Here is an 18,903-nt window from a genome sequence, read left to right as displayed (position 1 = left end):
TCCTGCGAGGAGTTCTACAGCCATTTTAAGCTGTGTAGTAAAAAAGGTAAATTAACCATAAAAGTCTATTCAGATAAAATCGGGAGATGAAACTTTGGTGCAGAAGAGTAAAGCAACGTAGACATAAGGCTCTGACAGCCTCTGCGTCTTGCCTGGTTTTCCCAAGCAAGCCTTGCAATGCTATGGACAACGCCCAGGATCCACGAGGTAAAGCTGGGACTGCCTTAATTATCATCACCAATCTCACTGCTGCTGAAGGGTTAAAACACGCGTGGATTATGTACGTATGTGAGTACTGCATGCTCCTTATATAAGCCGTGGTGTCAAGCGGTACGATCCGAATTGTACGTGGCAATATGCCATACTATGCAACATTAGAAATACCCTTCCCTGGCGCGTAACTTAATATTCTGCTGCGTTTTGGTATTGTTAGAACAAGCGCCCTGTGAAAGTGAACCAATTAATGCCTGATGTGATTTACGGTGTCTTAAACTGGGAGGTTGTAACTATAAATATTGTAAAGGGAGTTGATTTTCAGATGATGCCAAACATTCCCATTCTAAAAATTGGATCTCACTGAAATGTGTAGTACTCTGAAAGTAAACACATCATTTTTAATTTCATTTCCATTCTTTTCTGTGACTATTACAGATCACATGAAAAAGGAAGCCATAATAGTGTGTCATATATTGAACTCAATAAAATGTATTAAAATATTAATCACTGGAGGTTTTCTCCCCAGTGTGTGTCTAATTTATATGGGCTCATTGAGGAATAATATAGTGCTACTTTCCGACCTGTCATCAGTGTCACCCCGGCTCTCTTCAGCTTTTACGTTGAGAAAATTATGTTGTTGAACTGAATGCTAAAGAAGCAAACAGTGTTTAAGATGAATTTTAGAGTTAGTATGCTAGCTCTTAGAAAAATGTTTTTAAATTGTTCTTTCGTCCTTTGAAAAAGCTTGGAAACTATTTTATTCATTCTTTCATTACTGTGGCACAAAGACTAATGCTTATATACACTTCCAGCGTTGCATATGTACACATAGGTAGGTATACATGTTCACACACAAAAAACCATGTACGTATACATAGACGCAGAATGAATGAATGAATACTGGTTGTGTTCTGAGTTCTTCCGTTACCAGTTCACCTGAACTTCTTGATCTCATTACCACCACCCAGTGGAACAGCTTGGAGCTAATGCCAAGTCCTGAGGTGACTTCAGGACTTCTTCCTATGGAAATACCTGCTACTCCAGTAAATGCGCCCAAGCTCACGGAAGGTGAAGTTTCCTCTTGACCGCAGAAGACTTTTGATCAATTATTTAGACTCCAGCTCTTGTAACTGGAAAAAGTTATGTGGACGTTGGGAAGGAAAGTAATCGGCTTCTGATAAATGACCACAACCCGTCTGCTATCCTAGATCCCAAAATGTACCATTTTCCCATTTATTCACTAATTTGCTTTTGTTTACCAGGTTTTCTCTTGATGCCTTGTGTATTTTGGTTAAAAACCTTTCATTTCTTAAGTATCTTTGAAGTGTTGTATTCTTTAACAGAGCAAGCTTTAACAGGTTAAAATTAAGTGAAAAATTTTAATTGGTAAAAATTAAAACTTGGTGCTCGTTATGTAGTCAACTCCCTTGCCAGGAAAGTACAAGACACTGAAGGGCTTCTTGAAACCTCTTTGGGTATTGCTAATGGAGTTAATGTCTCGTGGCTTTAACATTGTGTTAGCTATGTTACCTGTCTGATGGACTTTAGGGAGTTGTGGCTGGTGACCCTGCAGCAGTGCACCTGTTCTGTGGTCTTACTGCATTCGCTTTTTGATTTTTATGGAGAAGTATAATTTTTTTACTGAGTTTTTCCATGCTGTCCCTGGAAGGCTGTTCCTTGCACTGTTGTGCTAGATTGTTATAGACGTGAAGCTGAAGAGGATTTTATATTGCAGTCAGTTGTGAAAAATGTAGGTATTGCCTTTGGTGAGATCATATGACTCAATTTTTGTCATATGATTTTTCATAATTTGATTTCATTTGTTCTGTTTGGTTTTGACTTGGATGCTTGGGTTGAGTGGGTGTTGGGAAACTCTAATTCCATGACAGATTGTTCTCAGGATCCGTTTACCAGTTGCTGGCTCCGTTTGTTTTTCACGTAGAGCCGCTCTTCAAGTGTGTGTGATGGAGGATTTGCTTATAAGATGTTTTTTAACATAGCAGAGTGAATTGCATTTTCAGTGTTTGAAACAGTTGCTTTTGCAGAGGGTTTTTTTACCTTGGCTGGACCATCAGGTGTTTTCTGGCCCTTGTAAAAGTTTCCTGCTATTTAATTCTTTTGTGGTACATTAATTACTTGTTGATGTGCCCTCACACTCAGTGTCGCTTCCAATATTTTTTTTTTTTTTTTGGTTATGGAAGGATTAGTGAAGAAAAAAAACAAAGGAGCATGCATAAGCTGTTGGAGAAATTCTGCAGCATAAACGTTAAGAAGGGAAGTGTATTTGATTCAATAACAACAGAAAGGGTTTTTTTCCCAATAGTATCCTAAAGCAGACAGTGGTAGTATCGGTAATTTGGAAGAGAATGGGCAGAAAAGCGTTTGCATCTCTTACCCACGTGAATTTGTTCGGGGCTAGATATAGATGCTATGGATATGTGAAAAGCGGGAGGGGGTAATCCTTGCCAGACAGCTGCTTCCTAGAGCTGTTCTGCAAGAGCTGCGGTATAAAATTATATGCTTTGGAGGGCTGAAGGAGCAAAGAAAAGAATACAGTGTGTTTTAATAAATCTTTGTTGCTACTTTTGGGATCAAGCAGAAATATTGGTTAAGCCTTCGCAGTTCTCTCCCTGTGACTTTGGAGGGCTGCGGGGTACAGCCCACGATTTAACTGCGTGCTACTGTACTTGAAGTCACTATTGCCTTGCCTTAGCTTTTGTGATACCAGCGCTCCTCTTAGCTCAGGCGTTGAAATAGGGAACCCACTCTGATACTCTTCACATACAGTGAGGGATGTGCTGAGGAACTAGGCTACCAGAGTGTCCCAGTTTCCTTTTTTCTAGCTTTGCCACCCCCATAGCTGATGAATGAATGCGTTTCTAATGTAGTGTATAATGTGTATTACACCATAATGGCCTTTAAAAGGTACACAGGATACTGCTAGTTTTCCTTCCGCTTAATGCAAGGATGGCAGACATCTGAAACGGGGGAAAAAAATCCAAGGCAGAGTGAAAAGAATAGGGAAGGGGGAGGTGGGGGGGAAGGCAATAAAAGGAGACTGAAACTGCAGGAGATGGTAAAAAGGGTAAAAAGGTGTGTGTCAGACAGCAGATTACTTACAGGGAGATATTCTTAGGATAAACTGAATTTTATTGAATTCAATAAGAATTGCTGTGGGAGCTGAATTGAGTTTCTTGTGACGTACAGCACAGATATTTCTTTCTATCCTTGATGAATATGTTTCAGCAGTGAGTGAATGATCTCTCAGGATATGTTCACTGGGTAACACATACTCTGTGCCATGCTTTGAAGGCTGTTAAACAAAAGGGAACTGTTTACACTGTTGAATATTTTTTCTGGATTATGCCAGGATTATTTCTTGAATGATGAATATTATTAAATATTAAAACACAGAATACTGCGTACTGTGACGGGCAGGAAACCAGTACAACGTATGTGAATTAGTGCAATTTGTTCACTGCCTTCTAGTTCACAAGTTTTCCAGAAAGTCTCTCAACCCCATAGCCTGTTTCTGGAGTCGATATTTGCAGGTTTTTACAGGAGCAACTCCTTGAAGATTTTTCCAAATAGGAAGAATCAGGGAGAATAAGAGAAGTAGTAAATCAGCAGCACTGCTTATTATTATATGGCAGAGATTTGAATAAATAGCAGTATACACAGCTCAAAACCCAGATACTTCCCCAGGGGAACAGGACAGAGACAGAAATAGGTAAGACTTGATGGTATGTAGGAGCCATGGGGCTAGAGACCGATGAAATTAGCAATTTATTAAGATTTAAAAAAAGATTTGGGAAGGAAGAAGCATCTTGAGCATGCGTAATCACAATAGAGAAACAGAATGAGGCAGGAAAAGTGCAGTGAAGGATTAAAGGAAGACACAGAAGATACTGGAGATAGCAAAGTATTAGAGAAGCAGCCAAAGCCAAAAGAAAAAAAAAACCCACAAAAACCAAAAAAGAAACAAAAACCCAAACCACCACCACCACCAAAAAAACCCCCAAAACAGAAAAAGTAGGAGCAGAAAGTGTACATTTTGCTTATTAGGTGCTATTTAGTACAATCAGTCGTTTCTTTATAGAGTGCTTTGGAGGAATCAAGTGGTCTTTAGTTGTGTCGGTTTTGTTTTGTGGGTTTTTTTTCTTCTTTAATAGAGGAGCACAACAGTCTTCATTAGCAGAAGCTATAGCAGCTTTTAAAGTTGTTTCGGGCACTCTCATTTGCAACAAAGCACTTTAATCCTTTGAAACTGGAGTCCGTTATTTCTCTGTTGCTCCAAGAAGAGGTTTCCCGTGTCCTGGTACTCTGCGGAGAGCGTGCAAGCAGTGCCTGCACGCCTGTGAAAGGCCAGAGAGCAGCTGTACAACCCTGAAAGTGCCCGTGTGTCATTGTAGTAGGTGTAACTAAATGGGTCGGCGATGTGGAGTGAAAGGGTCAGTGGAAATATTTCGGAGAAAAAAAATGTTTTAGTCCTTTGAAATGGTGGATGCGTGGAGTAGGCTGGCTGTGAGGAGTTGCGCTCCCAGGCAGAAGGGTCCTGACATTTACAAGGTGGAAAAAGTTGTTGTTCTAGTCCAAGTTGTAATGTATTTATTCCCAGAAGGGAATTGCATAATGCTATTTCCTTTTTTTTTTTTTCTGTATTTTTGTTATTCTTTCTCTATCTTTTCATGACTCTATCCTACCTAATCTTAGGACATTTTTGAAAGAGAATTGCACCCATGATCCTGTCTGAAACTGGAACTGGGCCTTAGATGTGCTGTGTTGTTAAATCTATCAACTATTTATGATATCGACTTCACTTTTACACAGTAACAAACTTGCTGGTTATTTCTGGATGTACACGTACATGCTTGTAAGCAGAAAAATAATGTTATTATGTGCATGTACATTTTCACCCTCTTTTTTGGCTGTAATAAGCAGCAGCAAGTTTTGATCTCTCACCTGTGTCTCAGCTGTCAAAACTTTCCACTTTTGCCATTTCCATGATTCCTTCCTAAGTACTGAAAATGCTGACGGATGAGTGACAGCTGTCAAAATTTACTGTTCACTGTGTATGAAGGGAAGTAACTATAGAAAATTCGTATTGGATGACAGCACCTCATAAATTGGGGCTTCCTTCATCAAGGATACAAACCACAAAGACAGGAATTTCTGCCAGGAAAGTGTTTGCCCTCCCTTCAAAAATAAAAAAAATTCCTGGAAGCGATTCCTTTATTTTGGAGGACAATATGATAGGATGGTGGTTGCCAGCAGTAAATGCTGACTAAGAGACATTTTCAAATGCTACATCATGGTTCTGGGCTAAGATTTTCTAAGGTGTTCCCTCTTTTGGCACTGGAATTTTATCCCATAAATCTTGATTTTTCCAATTTAGAATAAAGGTAAAGCAGGCTGGAAGATGAGCCAGCTAAGAGTGTTTTAAGTCTTAGCGATAAAGCTGCAAATCCTAGGATGTCTGGGGGGGGGGGGGGGAAGGACTTGAGCATCTTTATTAAAGGAATGTCTTAAATTCTGGTTTTGGCAGTGAGTTCCGATTTGTGTGCTACGAAAAGAAAAACACTTGTGATGGTGAAGGAGCATGGTGTATGGTACAGTTACCTCACGCCGATGTACCTAATGGTTTTTAATCCATAGTTTGCTAGGGGCTTTATAAAACGGAGCGAGTAGTGCGCTATAGGTACGTTAAGGCTGAGGCTGAGGCTCGCAGAGGCAGCGCCAGAGCCTGCATCACACCATGGTTATTCTCCTTTTCCCTGCAGCCGCCGAGGCCCTGCCAGGCAGGGCGGGCAGAGCCGCCTCCGCAGCCTCCCCCGGATCGGATCGGGCCGGGCCGGGCAGCAGCCGCGCCGGGAGAGCCGTGAGTACCCGCGGGAGGGTCGGTAAGCGGCGGCGGGCAGCCCGGGAGGGATGCGGCCGTAGCCTTTCCCCGCCGCTCCTCCCCTCCTTCACCGAAAACACGCCGTGACCCAGAAGTTTTGGGAGCACGCTCCTGATTTTCAACATTGCCGGGCGGGATGCCGCGGGGATGGGCTGCGGCGGGATGCGGGGCTGCTGCACCGGCTGCAGCCCGGCGAAGGGCGGGATGGAGCCTGCCCTAGGCGGGGATGAGGAATGACCCATTTCACCCAGTTCCGCCGTCACGGGCCAGAAGAGCCGAAAGCGGCGGGCGGGGGCGGCTAACGAGGGGCCCCGGGGGTGCTCCGTCCTGGGAAGGTTAAGGTGCCTGCTGAGTTAGGCGTTAGAAATACCTATCTGTAATAAAAAAGAAAAGGGTGCGGCGGCGGGCGCGGAGCCTGCTCGGAGGAGGGGTAGGATTTGGGCTGGGGGCGGCGCCCCCCGGGCATCTCTCCCTGCGCCCCCAAATCCCGGAGGAACCACAGTCGTACGCCCGCGGTTAGTGCCCCCCAAACAGAAAAGGGGAGCCCCTCCGGGGGGGGGGGGCACACCCCACATGCGGGGCTCCGGCGCTCGCTGCGGTTGGGGGGACAGGTCTGCCCCCCCCTCCCCCGCCCCTTCCCCCTTTACCTGCCGCCGCCCCTCCCGTCCCGTCCCCGCCCCGGCGGGGGGTGTCGGCCCGTCCGCGGCGGGGGCAGCGGGGCGTGGGGGCTGTGGGTGGCGGTGAAGGCGGCGTGTGACAGATGTCCTCCTCTGACAGCTCTCGGTATCAGCCCAGTGGCTCCCTGCCATTGGCTCAGTGCAGCCGACCGGCAAGGCTGCTCGCTATAATAACACTATGCCTGCCAGAGGCGGCAGCTCAGACGGCTCCGCCGCGGCCGTGCCGCCGCTCCTCCCCCGGCAGCCAGCGCCGCGCCGAGCCTGAGGGGCTGCGGCCCCCCCCGCCCGCCCCCCCGCCCGCCCCTCAGCCGGCCGGCGGCGCCGCACATGCCGCGGGGCCCCGCCGGCCCCGGCCCTCCCCGCCGAGCCGAGGCCGGCCTGAGAGCCCCGCCGGTGGCGGGGAGGCGGCCCCGGCCCCATCCCCGGCCCCATGGAGTGCTACTACATTGTCATCAGCTCCGCGCACCTCAGCAACGGGCACTTTCGCAACATCAAGGGAGTTTTCCGAGGCCCCCTCAGCAAGAACGGGAACAAAACTCTGGTAATGGCTTCTTCTCTTGCCTCCCCCCTTCCCCTCCTTCCCTCCTCTTCACAGCAGCGTCTCCGGCTAACTGGGAACCGCTGCGTGAGCGCTGCCAGCGATGCGGACGGCCGGGATGCTGGCCGGCTTTTTGCGCGGTCGGTGGTGCCTCACCGGCGCGGGGATGCGGTGCCCTCAGCTCCCGCCCACCGGGCTCTCCCCTCCTTGCCGGGGGGCTATCCCTGGCTCCCCGTACCCCCCTGAGGCGGCCTGGGCAGCGGTAGGCTAGGGGCTTGCGTGTCCTTTCTGTGCCGCTGATGAGGAGGCTGGCTGTGGAGAGGCTGAGGATGGAAAGCCCGGAGACCCTTCTCGGCGGGAAGCTGCAGGGCTGGGGCTCCACCGCCCTCAGCCCGGGGTGAGGTGGGGGAGAGGCGGCAGCTGCTCTGCTGGGGCGGCCGGCGGGCATCCCTCGCCCGGGAGGGCTCCGCCTGGGGCCCCAGGTGACTCCCCAAACCCCCGGTAGCCGGGGGCAGCTAGGGGTTCTGCTCGATAAAGTGAAGAAAGGAGCCGAAACTTATTTACTTGAGGTCTGAGCTGTTCGCGTAGGGAGATTCGTTCGTTTGAGAATAGCTTCCGAAACGATATACATCTTTGTTTGTTGGTTGCCAAGTTTTTTGAAAGAAAAACTCTGGGTTTGAAAGGAAATGATGGGTTTAGGTAATTTGGCTAGATACTCCGGAAAGTCTGCATAGGCTATTAAAACTGTTTCTGTATGCCATCTATGTCATATGCCACGCTTTGCTATCTTTACATCTATTGGGTTTCCTATGGTTTTTGCTGACTCGTTTGGACTCGCTTCGCTACTATTACAGAACTTTAATGGAAGAGTTATGACGCGGTAGTATTGGCAATACATGTGCTCTCCCGCCTGCTCAGATAAAAGGGATGTAGGATGTCAGCAGGCTGGGCGAGCTGCATCATGTAGCATCTCAATCGCAGCACAACAAAGTGCGGACAGATGTCTGGGAGAGTAGGATGGAGCTGAAAGAGGGGCTTAGCCACGTTGTTTATCCTTCTCTCCCATCACCGTCTTGTTCCAAAATCTCCTTTGGAGGAGATGGAGCAGAACTTACTCACCCTGTTCTTGTTCCCTCGAATGCACGACCTATATTGATGGGGAATTTACTAAAGTACTTAACATTTGCTAGAGTTGGCAAGCTTGCAATTTCTCCCTAAATAAAGAGATTAAAGCAAGTCTGAGCCAAGTCATAAAAATAGTAACTACTACGAGAGAATCTGAGGCAGATTCTTGGACTGTTTCAAATGTAAAGTTCCTGCTTTCACGTTGTAAATCTCACCACAATTTTACTTGCTGTGGATTCTGCATATTTTTCTGTTAGGGATTACGTTCTTGGAATTTTAAACAAGTATTTGTAGTATCCATGAGATGGCAATATGCGTGTAATATTTCACTGTTACAGTTGCAAAACCAAGACCTACTGTAGAAATATTTGGTACACTTTAAATAATTGCACGATGCATCACCTTCTTTCTACTGTACAGTTTCAGTAAAGATGCATTTGGCAGGACTGAGAATACTCTGATGTAACTTTTGGACTGTGTATTATCTTGTGATTCATAATTGATTCCACTTCAATAGTATTTTATTCTTGCCTTCCCCCCCCCGCCTTGGCAAAAAAGCAGCTCTGTATTCTCAATGTTCCTGGTTGATTTATTTACTGGTAAAAACATTAGTGACCAAAATATGTTTGGGAAGACTGGTGTTAACTTAAAATTCAAATAAACATATTGCGTAGGCTTTGAAACACTCTTAGTCTGGAAAGGCATTTAACTCAGCCCTGCTTTTCAGTGAGATAGAATAGATGCGAGGGGAGAAAAGATAGTATCTGTCGTGGATTTGCCATGAGAAACCTTACCTTTAACAGCTTTGTGGTGGACAGGTGAGCAGTGTCAAAGTTTTTACTGGGTCAGAAAGGGAAAGTTCTTGATGTTGGCTTTGTGGACAGCAAAATGAAGTCCTTTGCTATGGAAGCAATGGTATATATGCAGACATCAAATCTTGTATTTATGTTTGAGTGATTTTTAATTTAAAGGAGGTAAAGGTACCGTTGGGTTGTGACGTAGGGTGATTGGGTAGTTCAGACTGGTAGTTCTGAGGTGCTGAAGTAGCTTTCAGCCAGCTTCTGTGGGAAAATCAAATGTTACATCATTTCAGAGAATCGGTCCCTTTCGCTGTAAATAGGCTTTCAAACTTAAAAAGATTAAAATCTTTATTAATACAAAATAGAATATGTCTTTAGGAGTTCTGATAAGAATGCAGCCTTTCAATACGTTCTTGGTGTCTTCCATCCTAGAATAAGACTAGGAGAAACAGCAATTTTTAAATCTAAAAACCAGAAGTATTTCGAGTTAATCTGACTCAGATGTATCTTCCTATTTTGCAATAAAGCATGCAGTCTGTCTTTGAGCTCCAAGCTTTCTAAAACCACCGCTTCCTCGTAAACTGAGGAGAACCTGAAAACAGCCTCTGCTTGCACAGCGTAGAATTGCTTCTGCACAAAACTTCAGGTATTTGAGCTTTGCTTCTTTTAGAGTTCTGCCACTGCACCCTATCTAGAAAGAAAGATGACTACACGTGCTACGGTAGAATTTCACAGCAAGTAGGAAAGTGCTGGTCCTAGTTAAATGAAGAAGTTGTGGTTTCAGGATGTTTTCATGTAGCGTATCTTCAAACCTGGAGCTGGTTGGGTTTCAGGGGAGGAAGGTCCTTAGAGCTTTTGGCTGTTGTCTCACTCCAGAGTGACCTGGTATTCACCTGCAACTCATCTTTTTTTTGCCCTACTCTCCAAGAGAGGTCACTGAGAACCACTTTTTCCTGACTGTTTGTCCCTGCAGGTGATCCTCACACATTCATCCTCTAACTGCGTCCTGTTTCACACAGAATTAAAGTCATTTAAAGCTTTAAAAAGTTTTGGTTCAAAGCTCCCAGAATGTAACAGAAAGAAAAAGCTACAAACCCCTGCTCACCTGGTAGGGAACTTGAAGCACAAAGCCTCATCCTTCCCACTTTGGTTCTTTAAAAAAGAAGTCTTTCTGGGTGGAGAGGATCAGAGAATTACTGTCTGGTAAAAAAGTGGAGTAACTGTTTCCATCGCATAGTTCCCAGGCATGGCCTTTCCCTGAGTCCTATCTGCCTGTAATGCCTACTGAGCGCAGGGCCATGAGATGGGGTTATGCGGGAGGTGGGCGAGGGATGAAGTTACGGAGTGGGAAAAGGAAGGGAAGGCCACGGTTTTGTTCTTCTAGGGAAGACAGAGAGGGAAAATCTGAGCTTGGAGAGATGTGAAAGGCACAAGAGTGAACAAAGCAAAGGGTGGATTTAGGCAAACTGAGAAAGGACGCTACGGTAGAAAACCTTGGCGACTTGGTGACTTTGAAGTTTTTCCCAAGGCTGCTCTTTTTAGGGGTAGCAGTTTATAGAAATTTGTTTGCTACAAACTCTTTCTTTTGTCCATGGATCTCCTGAAGTTTTCCTGCACTTACTGTGTTCTTTTTTTTTTTATGCCTTATGTTATTGATGTCAAATTACGCTAGTCTGTCTTTGTAATTCATCTTCCTTGCTGTGGCTGCTGTCTTGCAGTTTATAATCTCAAAAAGTATTGAAACTTGTACGAAAAAATAGCTCTCTGGAGGGAGAAATCAGTTGTTTGGAGTCACAACCACAGGTGATTTGCTAAATCCTTAAAATGTCTTTCAGAATATAAACTGGACCATTCTGAAGTTGTTATCCTCGTTATGTGCATGATTTCTGGTTGGTCAGCAAGAGAACTGACTCTTTGCTTGGTCTTCTGAGCAGCTGGAACATCGGTAGTGACTGGAATATCTGCTATTTCACCCGTAGATATTGCACTCATGTAAATGGTTCTGTATCTGTTTCCTCAAGACTTACAGTGATGGAGAACTGGCCACGGAGGGATCGTTCTCTTCTTTTAATTGGACAAACCTATTTTCTCTGTTGGTGATCAGAACGAGGAAGGTCCTATTACTTGCCCAAGGAGGTCAGTGAAAAGTTTAGACCTTTATATGGTATAAATTGCTACTGTAATTCTAATTTTAGGTGTCTTGTTGATACTTATAGAAAGTAGGTAAGAACAAAAGTTTCCTGGTAGTAAGCAGTTGGTTAAAGGATTGAGTTTTCAAATGTACTAAACACAGAAATATTATTATGTACAACAATAACCTCTCTCTCTGTGTGTGCATATATAGGTTTATACTTTGGTTATAAATAAGTACGCAGGGGACGTTAGGGGTAGGATTGAAATAGCCAACCAACTCCAAGGGAGGCAGGCACAAATGATGTCAAACTGGAATCAAACTCTGAACTCAATGTGGTAACCATCTTTTATTAATCCAATTGTTTGTACCATCAGCTATCTTGCCTCTTAGGTTTATTGAACAAAACTGCTTTGAATTTTTATTTATATACCTCTGTGTGTGTATGTGTATATATATAAATAAATACTTGTAACTTCTTTTAAGAGTTCTAGGGCTTTTATAGTTCTGCTTTTGTCAAAACCTCCATGAAGTTCAGATACTGATACACTAGTGTCTTCTGAAAATGCCATCTGTTGTTCAGGCTGGCTGTTGTCTTTAGTTCTTTTACATTTTGTAGAATATTTTTGTATTTCCAGATCAACTAAAGTAAATATGTTGTGGTGGACATAAAAATCTATTTTATGAGAATTTCTATTACAAATGTCCATACCCTACTACAGTAAGAAAACAATAAACTGCCTGTAAAACAGCTTTCCTGATGAATAATAGTGAAGCTGTTGTACTTCTGCATGATCAGGTGGAAATGCCTGCTGATTTCAAGCTAATGCATATGTGAAATAAACAATACTTGCCACAGGTGCATTTTAAATACTGGTAAAAACAGGTCCTGTAATTCTGTTTGCTGTACTGTGTATTGACAGTAGCTGAGGGTAATTTTTAAATTATATCTTATAAATGCAGAATTTAATAAAACTATTTCAGTGTATTGTTTTTCATCTCTAGTGCTGTGGAGTTTGTAGGGTAGAGTTGTTAGGCTAGAGTTATATTGGTTAAGGAAGAAAAATCACATGTTGCTTTCATCAGTGGTTTGTCCCCCGTAGATCTGCTAATGTCTTTGGTGTTTCAGCATCATCGTCACCCAAGTTTAGAACGTGAAAATGTTCACGTTTTCTATGAGAGAAGCTGAACAGCCCTAACTCATTAAACAACAAAAGAAATTCTACCTAATTTAATTTGAGTAGTTAACCAGTGTCACTTAAATAATGATCGAAACCCAACCACTCAGAAGACAACAAAATAATTTGGTAGAACAGAAGTAACAATAAAACCGTACCTGTATTCGACACCTAGAATTCATTTGTATGAACACAAGCAGTGACTCTTGTTCTGTGAGGCTGTTGGTACTAGTGCTGGTTCAGAGCATCACCAACAGAGTCGTTTCGGTAAGTTGGGTGAAGAGGAGGCTTTCCTAACTGAAGTGCCTTTCCAAAGCAACTCAGAGGTCACAAGTCTCGTGCAGTGAGACTTGGCACTCACATGTCCATCAGACTCCGTAGGAGCGCATCGTCTGGTCCAAAAATAGTAGGAGCTGGAGTCCAACGTGCAGCGGACTTAAACTGGGACAGCTTCTGATTCAAAGCTACTACTGAGGTAGGCTTTTGTACTGTAAAAGCTTATTAAATGCATGGTAAACTTCAAACACATCGGTATTCTGTTGAATGTAATTAGACTATTACCATGGTTAAATTAGTACACTTGTTTAGCTTTTTCAGATCAAGGCCTTAAAGAGTAAGTCTGAGGAGAGCCTTTGCCTTGAATATTTTCTGATGCAAATATCTGTCACAATCTCTTAGCTCAGAGATACAGAACGTTAATTTTAACACGTTGCTCAAATATGCTAACTGGAAAACAGCAAGCTGGCTTCTGTATATTCAAAAACCACTCGTGGTTTTGGATTCATTAGTCTTATTGAACTTTGTCGAGATGCAGGTTGCAATTCTGAAAGTCTCACCTTTCCTGTAGGCTGTGGGAACATTCGGGTTTTCTGACCTTCCTATCAGCAGGGATGCACCGTTGAACAGACTAGTTAACTGTGAGGAGCACGTCTAGAGGACACTGAGGAGCAGCCTTTTAGTTTAGCACTGGGGGTTTCTGAGTAGGACTCGACTAAGTAACCGCAAGATCTTGGATGCCCCTAACTGGCGACAGTTAAAATATTTCCTTTTTTGAAAGGCACTTAGGCATGCCAACAGGAACAATTAATCTCCGCAAAAATCAAAGCTGCTGAATTAGATGCATCTTGGGATGTAGGGATGGTCTAAGATAATCCCGCAAAATCAATCCAAAGCATTTTCTGTTATTTAATATATTATATTATTATTACATATATTTAATATACAGTTAATAATAACGGTGGCCTTATTTATAGGATAGACTCTTTAATGCTGCCTGGTGGTGGTGGAAAGAGAGTTGATTTTTTTGTTTGCTCGCTTGTGATTCAAATGTAAAAACAGGAGAGGGAACGAGCCTTCCTAATTTAGCTGTATTTGGCCAATCCCTTATAAACAAATACTAGTCAGACCCTTTTATTTTTCCCTGCATTTTAAGAGTGAGAACCAATGCTTTTCCTCCAGCGTTCTTGAGAGACTGTTATATGATGAGCTGTGACTTAATGTTGTTTAAAAAACCCCAGAGTAAACAAAACAACATTTACTCACAAGGAGGCACAATATTTGTCATGTTTAACCTTGTTTTTTCAATAGAGATAAGAAACTGCCTGAAGGCATCCGGAAACTGGAATTTTAAACTCAGTGTAATGAATTAATTTTGTTTAAATATGTTTACCATTCCCTTTGTCTGAGGACTTGCTATGGCAGGGGCACAGATTGGGCAGAAGTGTTTGGTTTTCCCTTGCCAGAGGATATTTGTTCGGACCATCTGAGTTGTGTGAGAATGTGAATTTCTGTTGAACCTTATTTTTTTTAATTAGTTCAGATTGTAAGTTTCCAAATATTGTAAACTACTGGTGGTAGTTATACAGATAGTCGTCTAAGAAAGGAAATGCAATTTCTTCCCCCACTACTCTAAGAGCAAATCCTCAAATAAGGCCTGGAGAGTAATGTCCAGATCTCCTGTCTGGCATTGCTCTCCTCAGGGTTTCGACTTAAATTTCTTGAAATGTCTTGGAAAATGTTTAGATTTGGTTTGAGGAACTGAGAGATTTTTTTATTTTAGTATCTCATCCATATTCTTCGTTTGTACAAATGATTTAGGACTCGTCAGGCTTTTTGCCTGACCATGCTGATTTACGTTTCTTTAAAATGAATTCTTTTGGTGAGAATGATATTTTTAGAGAGAACCCTTTCCCCAAATAGCAAGTGATCAGGCTACTTCCTCTGGGACCCAGCTCAACTTGAATATTCAAGTTGCTAGATTTCTCACAGCTAGCGTATAACTGTCTTTCTTACATTGGCCAAGTTTTGGTCAGGTTGTTTTCTTTAAAGCTTTGTAGTGCAAAATGTCTGGTAGAATTTGCCTCTTTACCTTCTAAAAATAAGTTTCTGGACTAGGAAAGCTGCTTCCTTTCCAGCTTACTGATAACATACTTTCACAGCAAATACAAATCAAAGTGTCTTTTCTGTGTGTAGGTGTCCATAAAATTTGTGGGGTTTGGGGTTTTTTCCCATAAATACACTTACAACTTGATTTATGTGGCAGAATGTAATTGTTCTTTTAGGATATGTGTTTAAATAGCTGCAGTTTCCGAGTATTTAATTTCTGCTGAAGGTGTTTTCAACAGGAGACCACAATACCCATTAGAGAATAGCATATCAGCTACTACTTCATCAAATGGATTTTGATAAAATACGCGGAGTTAAAACTTGGGGACACCCTTGAGTCTATATAGGGTTATGATGTACGCAGGATCTGGCCGAGCAGTCCGTGACACAACCTGAGCCTAAACCTGTAAAGGGTAGTGCGCAACATTGGGTTTGATTGCAGTTTGGCCTATTATTAATGAACCACTGATACTGGGGAGCCGGGCGTAAGGGCGGCAGACGCGGAGGCTTGGGTGAGATCAGCAAAGCACAACCCGATGGCAGCATGCCTCTGCATCTGGGCTACAATCTGCCCAAACTAGCTCTCGTTGGAGAAGGGAGAAAGGTAGGTCAGGCTTTGCTAGGGTTCCCGCAAGACTGCTGCAGAGCGACTCTCCTGCCACTGACAGCAATTTGGCAGGTCACGTAAACAGAAGAGATATGTATATGTGTAAAATTTAATTATTTTTTTAAACTATTCGTTATTGAAACATATAATTATTTAGGGAAGTTTGCTTAAAGATGTTTAATTGTATAAGAAGTTTGGTCTTGCTCCGTTGGAAACAGTTGGCTTTATCACGAGAGAGAATAGCAAGGACAAAGCCGTTTGCCGAAAGCCTTGCGGGTCTCTCCTCCTGCCTGTCCCAGGCCTGACGCTGAGGTCTTAGGCTGCTCCCAGTTTGCAGGTTTGCTTTCCGCCCCTTTCAGCAATGCCGCTTCTCTGCGGTAGGCTGTGTCACAGCCTTTGGAAAAGACCGGGGGCTGTTAAGGTCTATTTGTGGCAATGGTAATAAGCTTCTCTGGACCAACAGACGCGAATGAATCAGCGAAGGTAACTTTTACGTTGAGGCTTTTATTTATTTATGGTGTGTTAGTATGTTTCACAGGTGTTTGGATAACTTGGGTTTATCCTCCAAAATATTGTTACTGAGGAAAACAAAGACGCCCGTAGAAGACACCGAGAATGACTGACTTGTTCCATTAATGCAAAACCTCTTCCTCATTTTTAATGGCACAGGAAGATGTTTAGCTAGATGTTAAGCACCCATCTGGTTTGGTTTCTGAGTTAAAAAAAAAAAAGAAAAAGTAAATAAGTGATATAAATAACATATCAGAGATGTTGGGCTTCTTATGTACTTGCAGCGCAGCACAGTGGACTATAGTCTCCAGTAGGTGATTTTTGTATTGTATTTTTACAAAATATTCTTTATTGCCAAAAAAAGTGATACAAAGTTTAGGTTTGCTTAAAAGTGAGACTCTGGAAACTTACTGTAATTACATAAAGAACATTATGCTCTTTTACCTGAGCAGTAAACAACTGTTTATACAAATGAAACAGGGTTTTTCACAGACTTTTTTTAAAGCAAAATACATTTTATGCTGCTTATTTGTGATACACTGTTCTTAAAATATAGTTAGTGGAGACTTTAGAATACTCTCAGGTTGGCACTGGAATATACTGCTGAATAATTTGGATTTTGCTGGTTCTTTGCATTGATTTTTTTTTTAATAGTAATGCTGATTTTTCTGATACTTTTGAGGAAAATGTTCTCTCACGAGGAGAAAAATCAAGAGAGTACTTGCCTGTCCTTCTGCTGCGCAAATGAGCCACTAAATCCATCTGACACCTGTTTGTTTGGCAAATAAGTGAATGTGCGTGAACTAGCAGGTGGAATTAAGGATTTAGAAAGAGATTAAAACAGTTTTAAAGGACCACTTCCAAAGCTTTATGGAGTTGTAATACTAACGGCCTGTTGAGCCGAGAGAAGAGCTTGCTAGTAACAGGATGTCAAAACTACCTGAGAGTTTCTTTATGAAACACCTTTGAATGCTTGTGGGCATGGGAGGTCCAACGCTGGTATTTGAGGGGAAACCGCAACTAGGTATGCGAAGGAAGGAAAAATACACGAGCTATTTCACAGAGAGGAAAGGAAGAGTTACCAAATGATAGCAAACAGTTACGGTGATTGATGAATGATAAGATGGAATTGGAGGAAGACCATGACAAAGGTTTTCCTGTCACTACCAGCATAATCGTGGTGGCAGGACTTGCCTGCTTCGTTCAGGTTCTTGCCTGTAGAAACTGGACAGACTTGGTGAATTTTTGGTGAGCCAGACTCCTCTCCGAGGTGTCCAGTGGGAGGCAACAATCTCAAGCTGGGACATTGGAAATTCTGGTCAGGTACAAGGGAAAATGAAAATTTTGAGGGTGGTCAAACACTGGGAGAGACTGTGGGATCTCTGTCCTTGGAGATGCTCAAAACTTGACTGAGCAGCCTTTATCCACTTGGCTGTGCTTTAAGCGAGGCGTAGGATTAAATGTCCCTTCCAACCTCAGTCAACGTTATGATTTCGTGTTTGATCTGCAGGAGAGGGGCTTTTAATTTAATCTTCTGTAATGAGGTTCCTCGGGGAGCGAGGTACATCACTGCTGTGTCCTGCTCATGGCCTTTTGGGACCACTGGATGCTTGTGGCTCCCCTCGTCCCAGGTGATGGCTGGCTGGCAGGAGTGGTGTCTCCACTGACTTTCTCCGGGGATCTCCTACTCTGCCAGAGGACTGAAACACAGTGCTTGCTTCAGCACTGAGTAACAAATAAATCAAATGCTAGTGTTGAATCTACTTACGATTTCTTTTTAGGGATTCCCGAGCTGAGTCATGCAATTCATAGTCAGTGACCCAAACTTGTAATTAAGAAAGATGATGGACTCGGAACTTGTCCAGAAGTAATTAATATTTAGCTCTCGCTCCCCACAAATCATATGCGTTATCAGCAGTATTTTATTGATTACACTTTTTCATATTAAAAATTGCTGGAGTATATAATCTTAATTTTAGAAAGACTTTTAAAAGGTACTCAGGAGCACTATTGATAGAGGAATTGATTTGTTGTCATTAGAACAGCATTATGCAGAGGCACGAAAAACTCAAGCTGAGCATTTTCCAAAGGCATTGTATGCTGCACTCCTGCGTTACTGGAGATGCAGATTGTTGCAAAGAGGGAAAAATAAGGAACGAGCCATAAAGCTTCTCCTCTTCAGCCCACAGAGCTCGCGTGCTGCGGGGCAGACAGTGTATACTGCCATGGTTTGAGTATTTCCAGGAAATCGGTCAGGTATTTTGCATCTTTTCGCACAGTGGGTATGGTGTGCTTATGGGTTGATTTTGTTGGGCTTTATATATTTATATACTTAGTCTATATTACGTATTTTGTATATTATATTTTATATAATATATATTTAGGATATATTCTGTATCTTCAGACCTATTGTTTAACACAGCAGTGTGGCATCATATTAATTTCTATAGTTCATGATTTACGTAGAGCAAATATGATTCTGAGGGAAGGCAGTGCCAAAGCTATTTGAGTGACTGAATCTCTCCTTTCTGTAAGAGCGGGCTATTTGCTACAAACAGTTTCCGATTAATTGAATGGGACTGAGCAGAAGAACAACCTTAGAGGAGTCCCCATCGAGCAAATCTGTGCGCATCCACAAAGACTGTGCGTGTTCTCCCCCATCCCAGCTGAAATTTTGAGCTTGCTTTGAAGTGCTCTGGGCACTGCAGGCCAGGTGGTGGCTGACGCCGGCCATGTCGTAGTCAAGAGATGAATGCTGGATTTATTTTCAAATCGGTTAGTAGAATAACTGGAGCCATCTATAATCACCTTCTAAAAAAAAAAATCTGTCAGAAGTT

At 43.1% G+C, this 18,903-nt stretch overlaps 1 protein-coding gene across 7 annotated transcripts in view; it reads left to right on the top strand.

Moving 5' to 3' along the window:
- The window catches only part of ZNF804A (zinc finger protein 804A), a 217,549-nt gene that overhangs the window by 57,655 nt on the left and 140,991 nt on the right, over positions 1 to 18,903 (top strand). For 2 of the 7 annotated variants that reach the window (XR_008577775.1, XM_054830875.1), the window contains exon 1: positions 7,217 to 7,333. The exons of 3 other annotated variants lie outside the window; for them this stretch is intronic. Coding sequence is in view for 1 of the 4 variants with exons in the window: in XM_054830875.1 (XP_054686850.1) it covers positions 7,223 to 7,333 (111 nt within the window). In the remaining 3 variants the exon portion in view is untranslated. Of the gene's footprint in view, positions 1 to 5,788; positions 5,915 to 5,996; positions 6,095 to 7,216; positions 7,334 to 18,903 lie in introns of those variants that run through there. 2 more of the 7 variants (XM_054830881.1, XM_054830880.1) reach the window with 2 other exon arrangements.

The sequence above is a fragment of the Grus americana genome, chromosome 6 (genome assembly GCF_028858705.1).
Source record: "Grus americana isolate bGruAme1 chromosome 6, bGruAme1.mat, whole genome shotgun sequence".
NCBI lineage: Eukaryota > Metazoa > Chordata > Aves > Gruiformes > Gruidae > Grus > Grus americana.
Note: the sequence above shows the minus strand (reverse complement) of the source record. Positions and strands in the feature narration are given on the sequence as shown.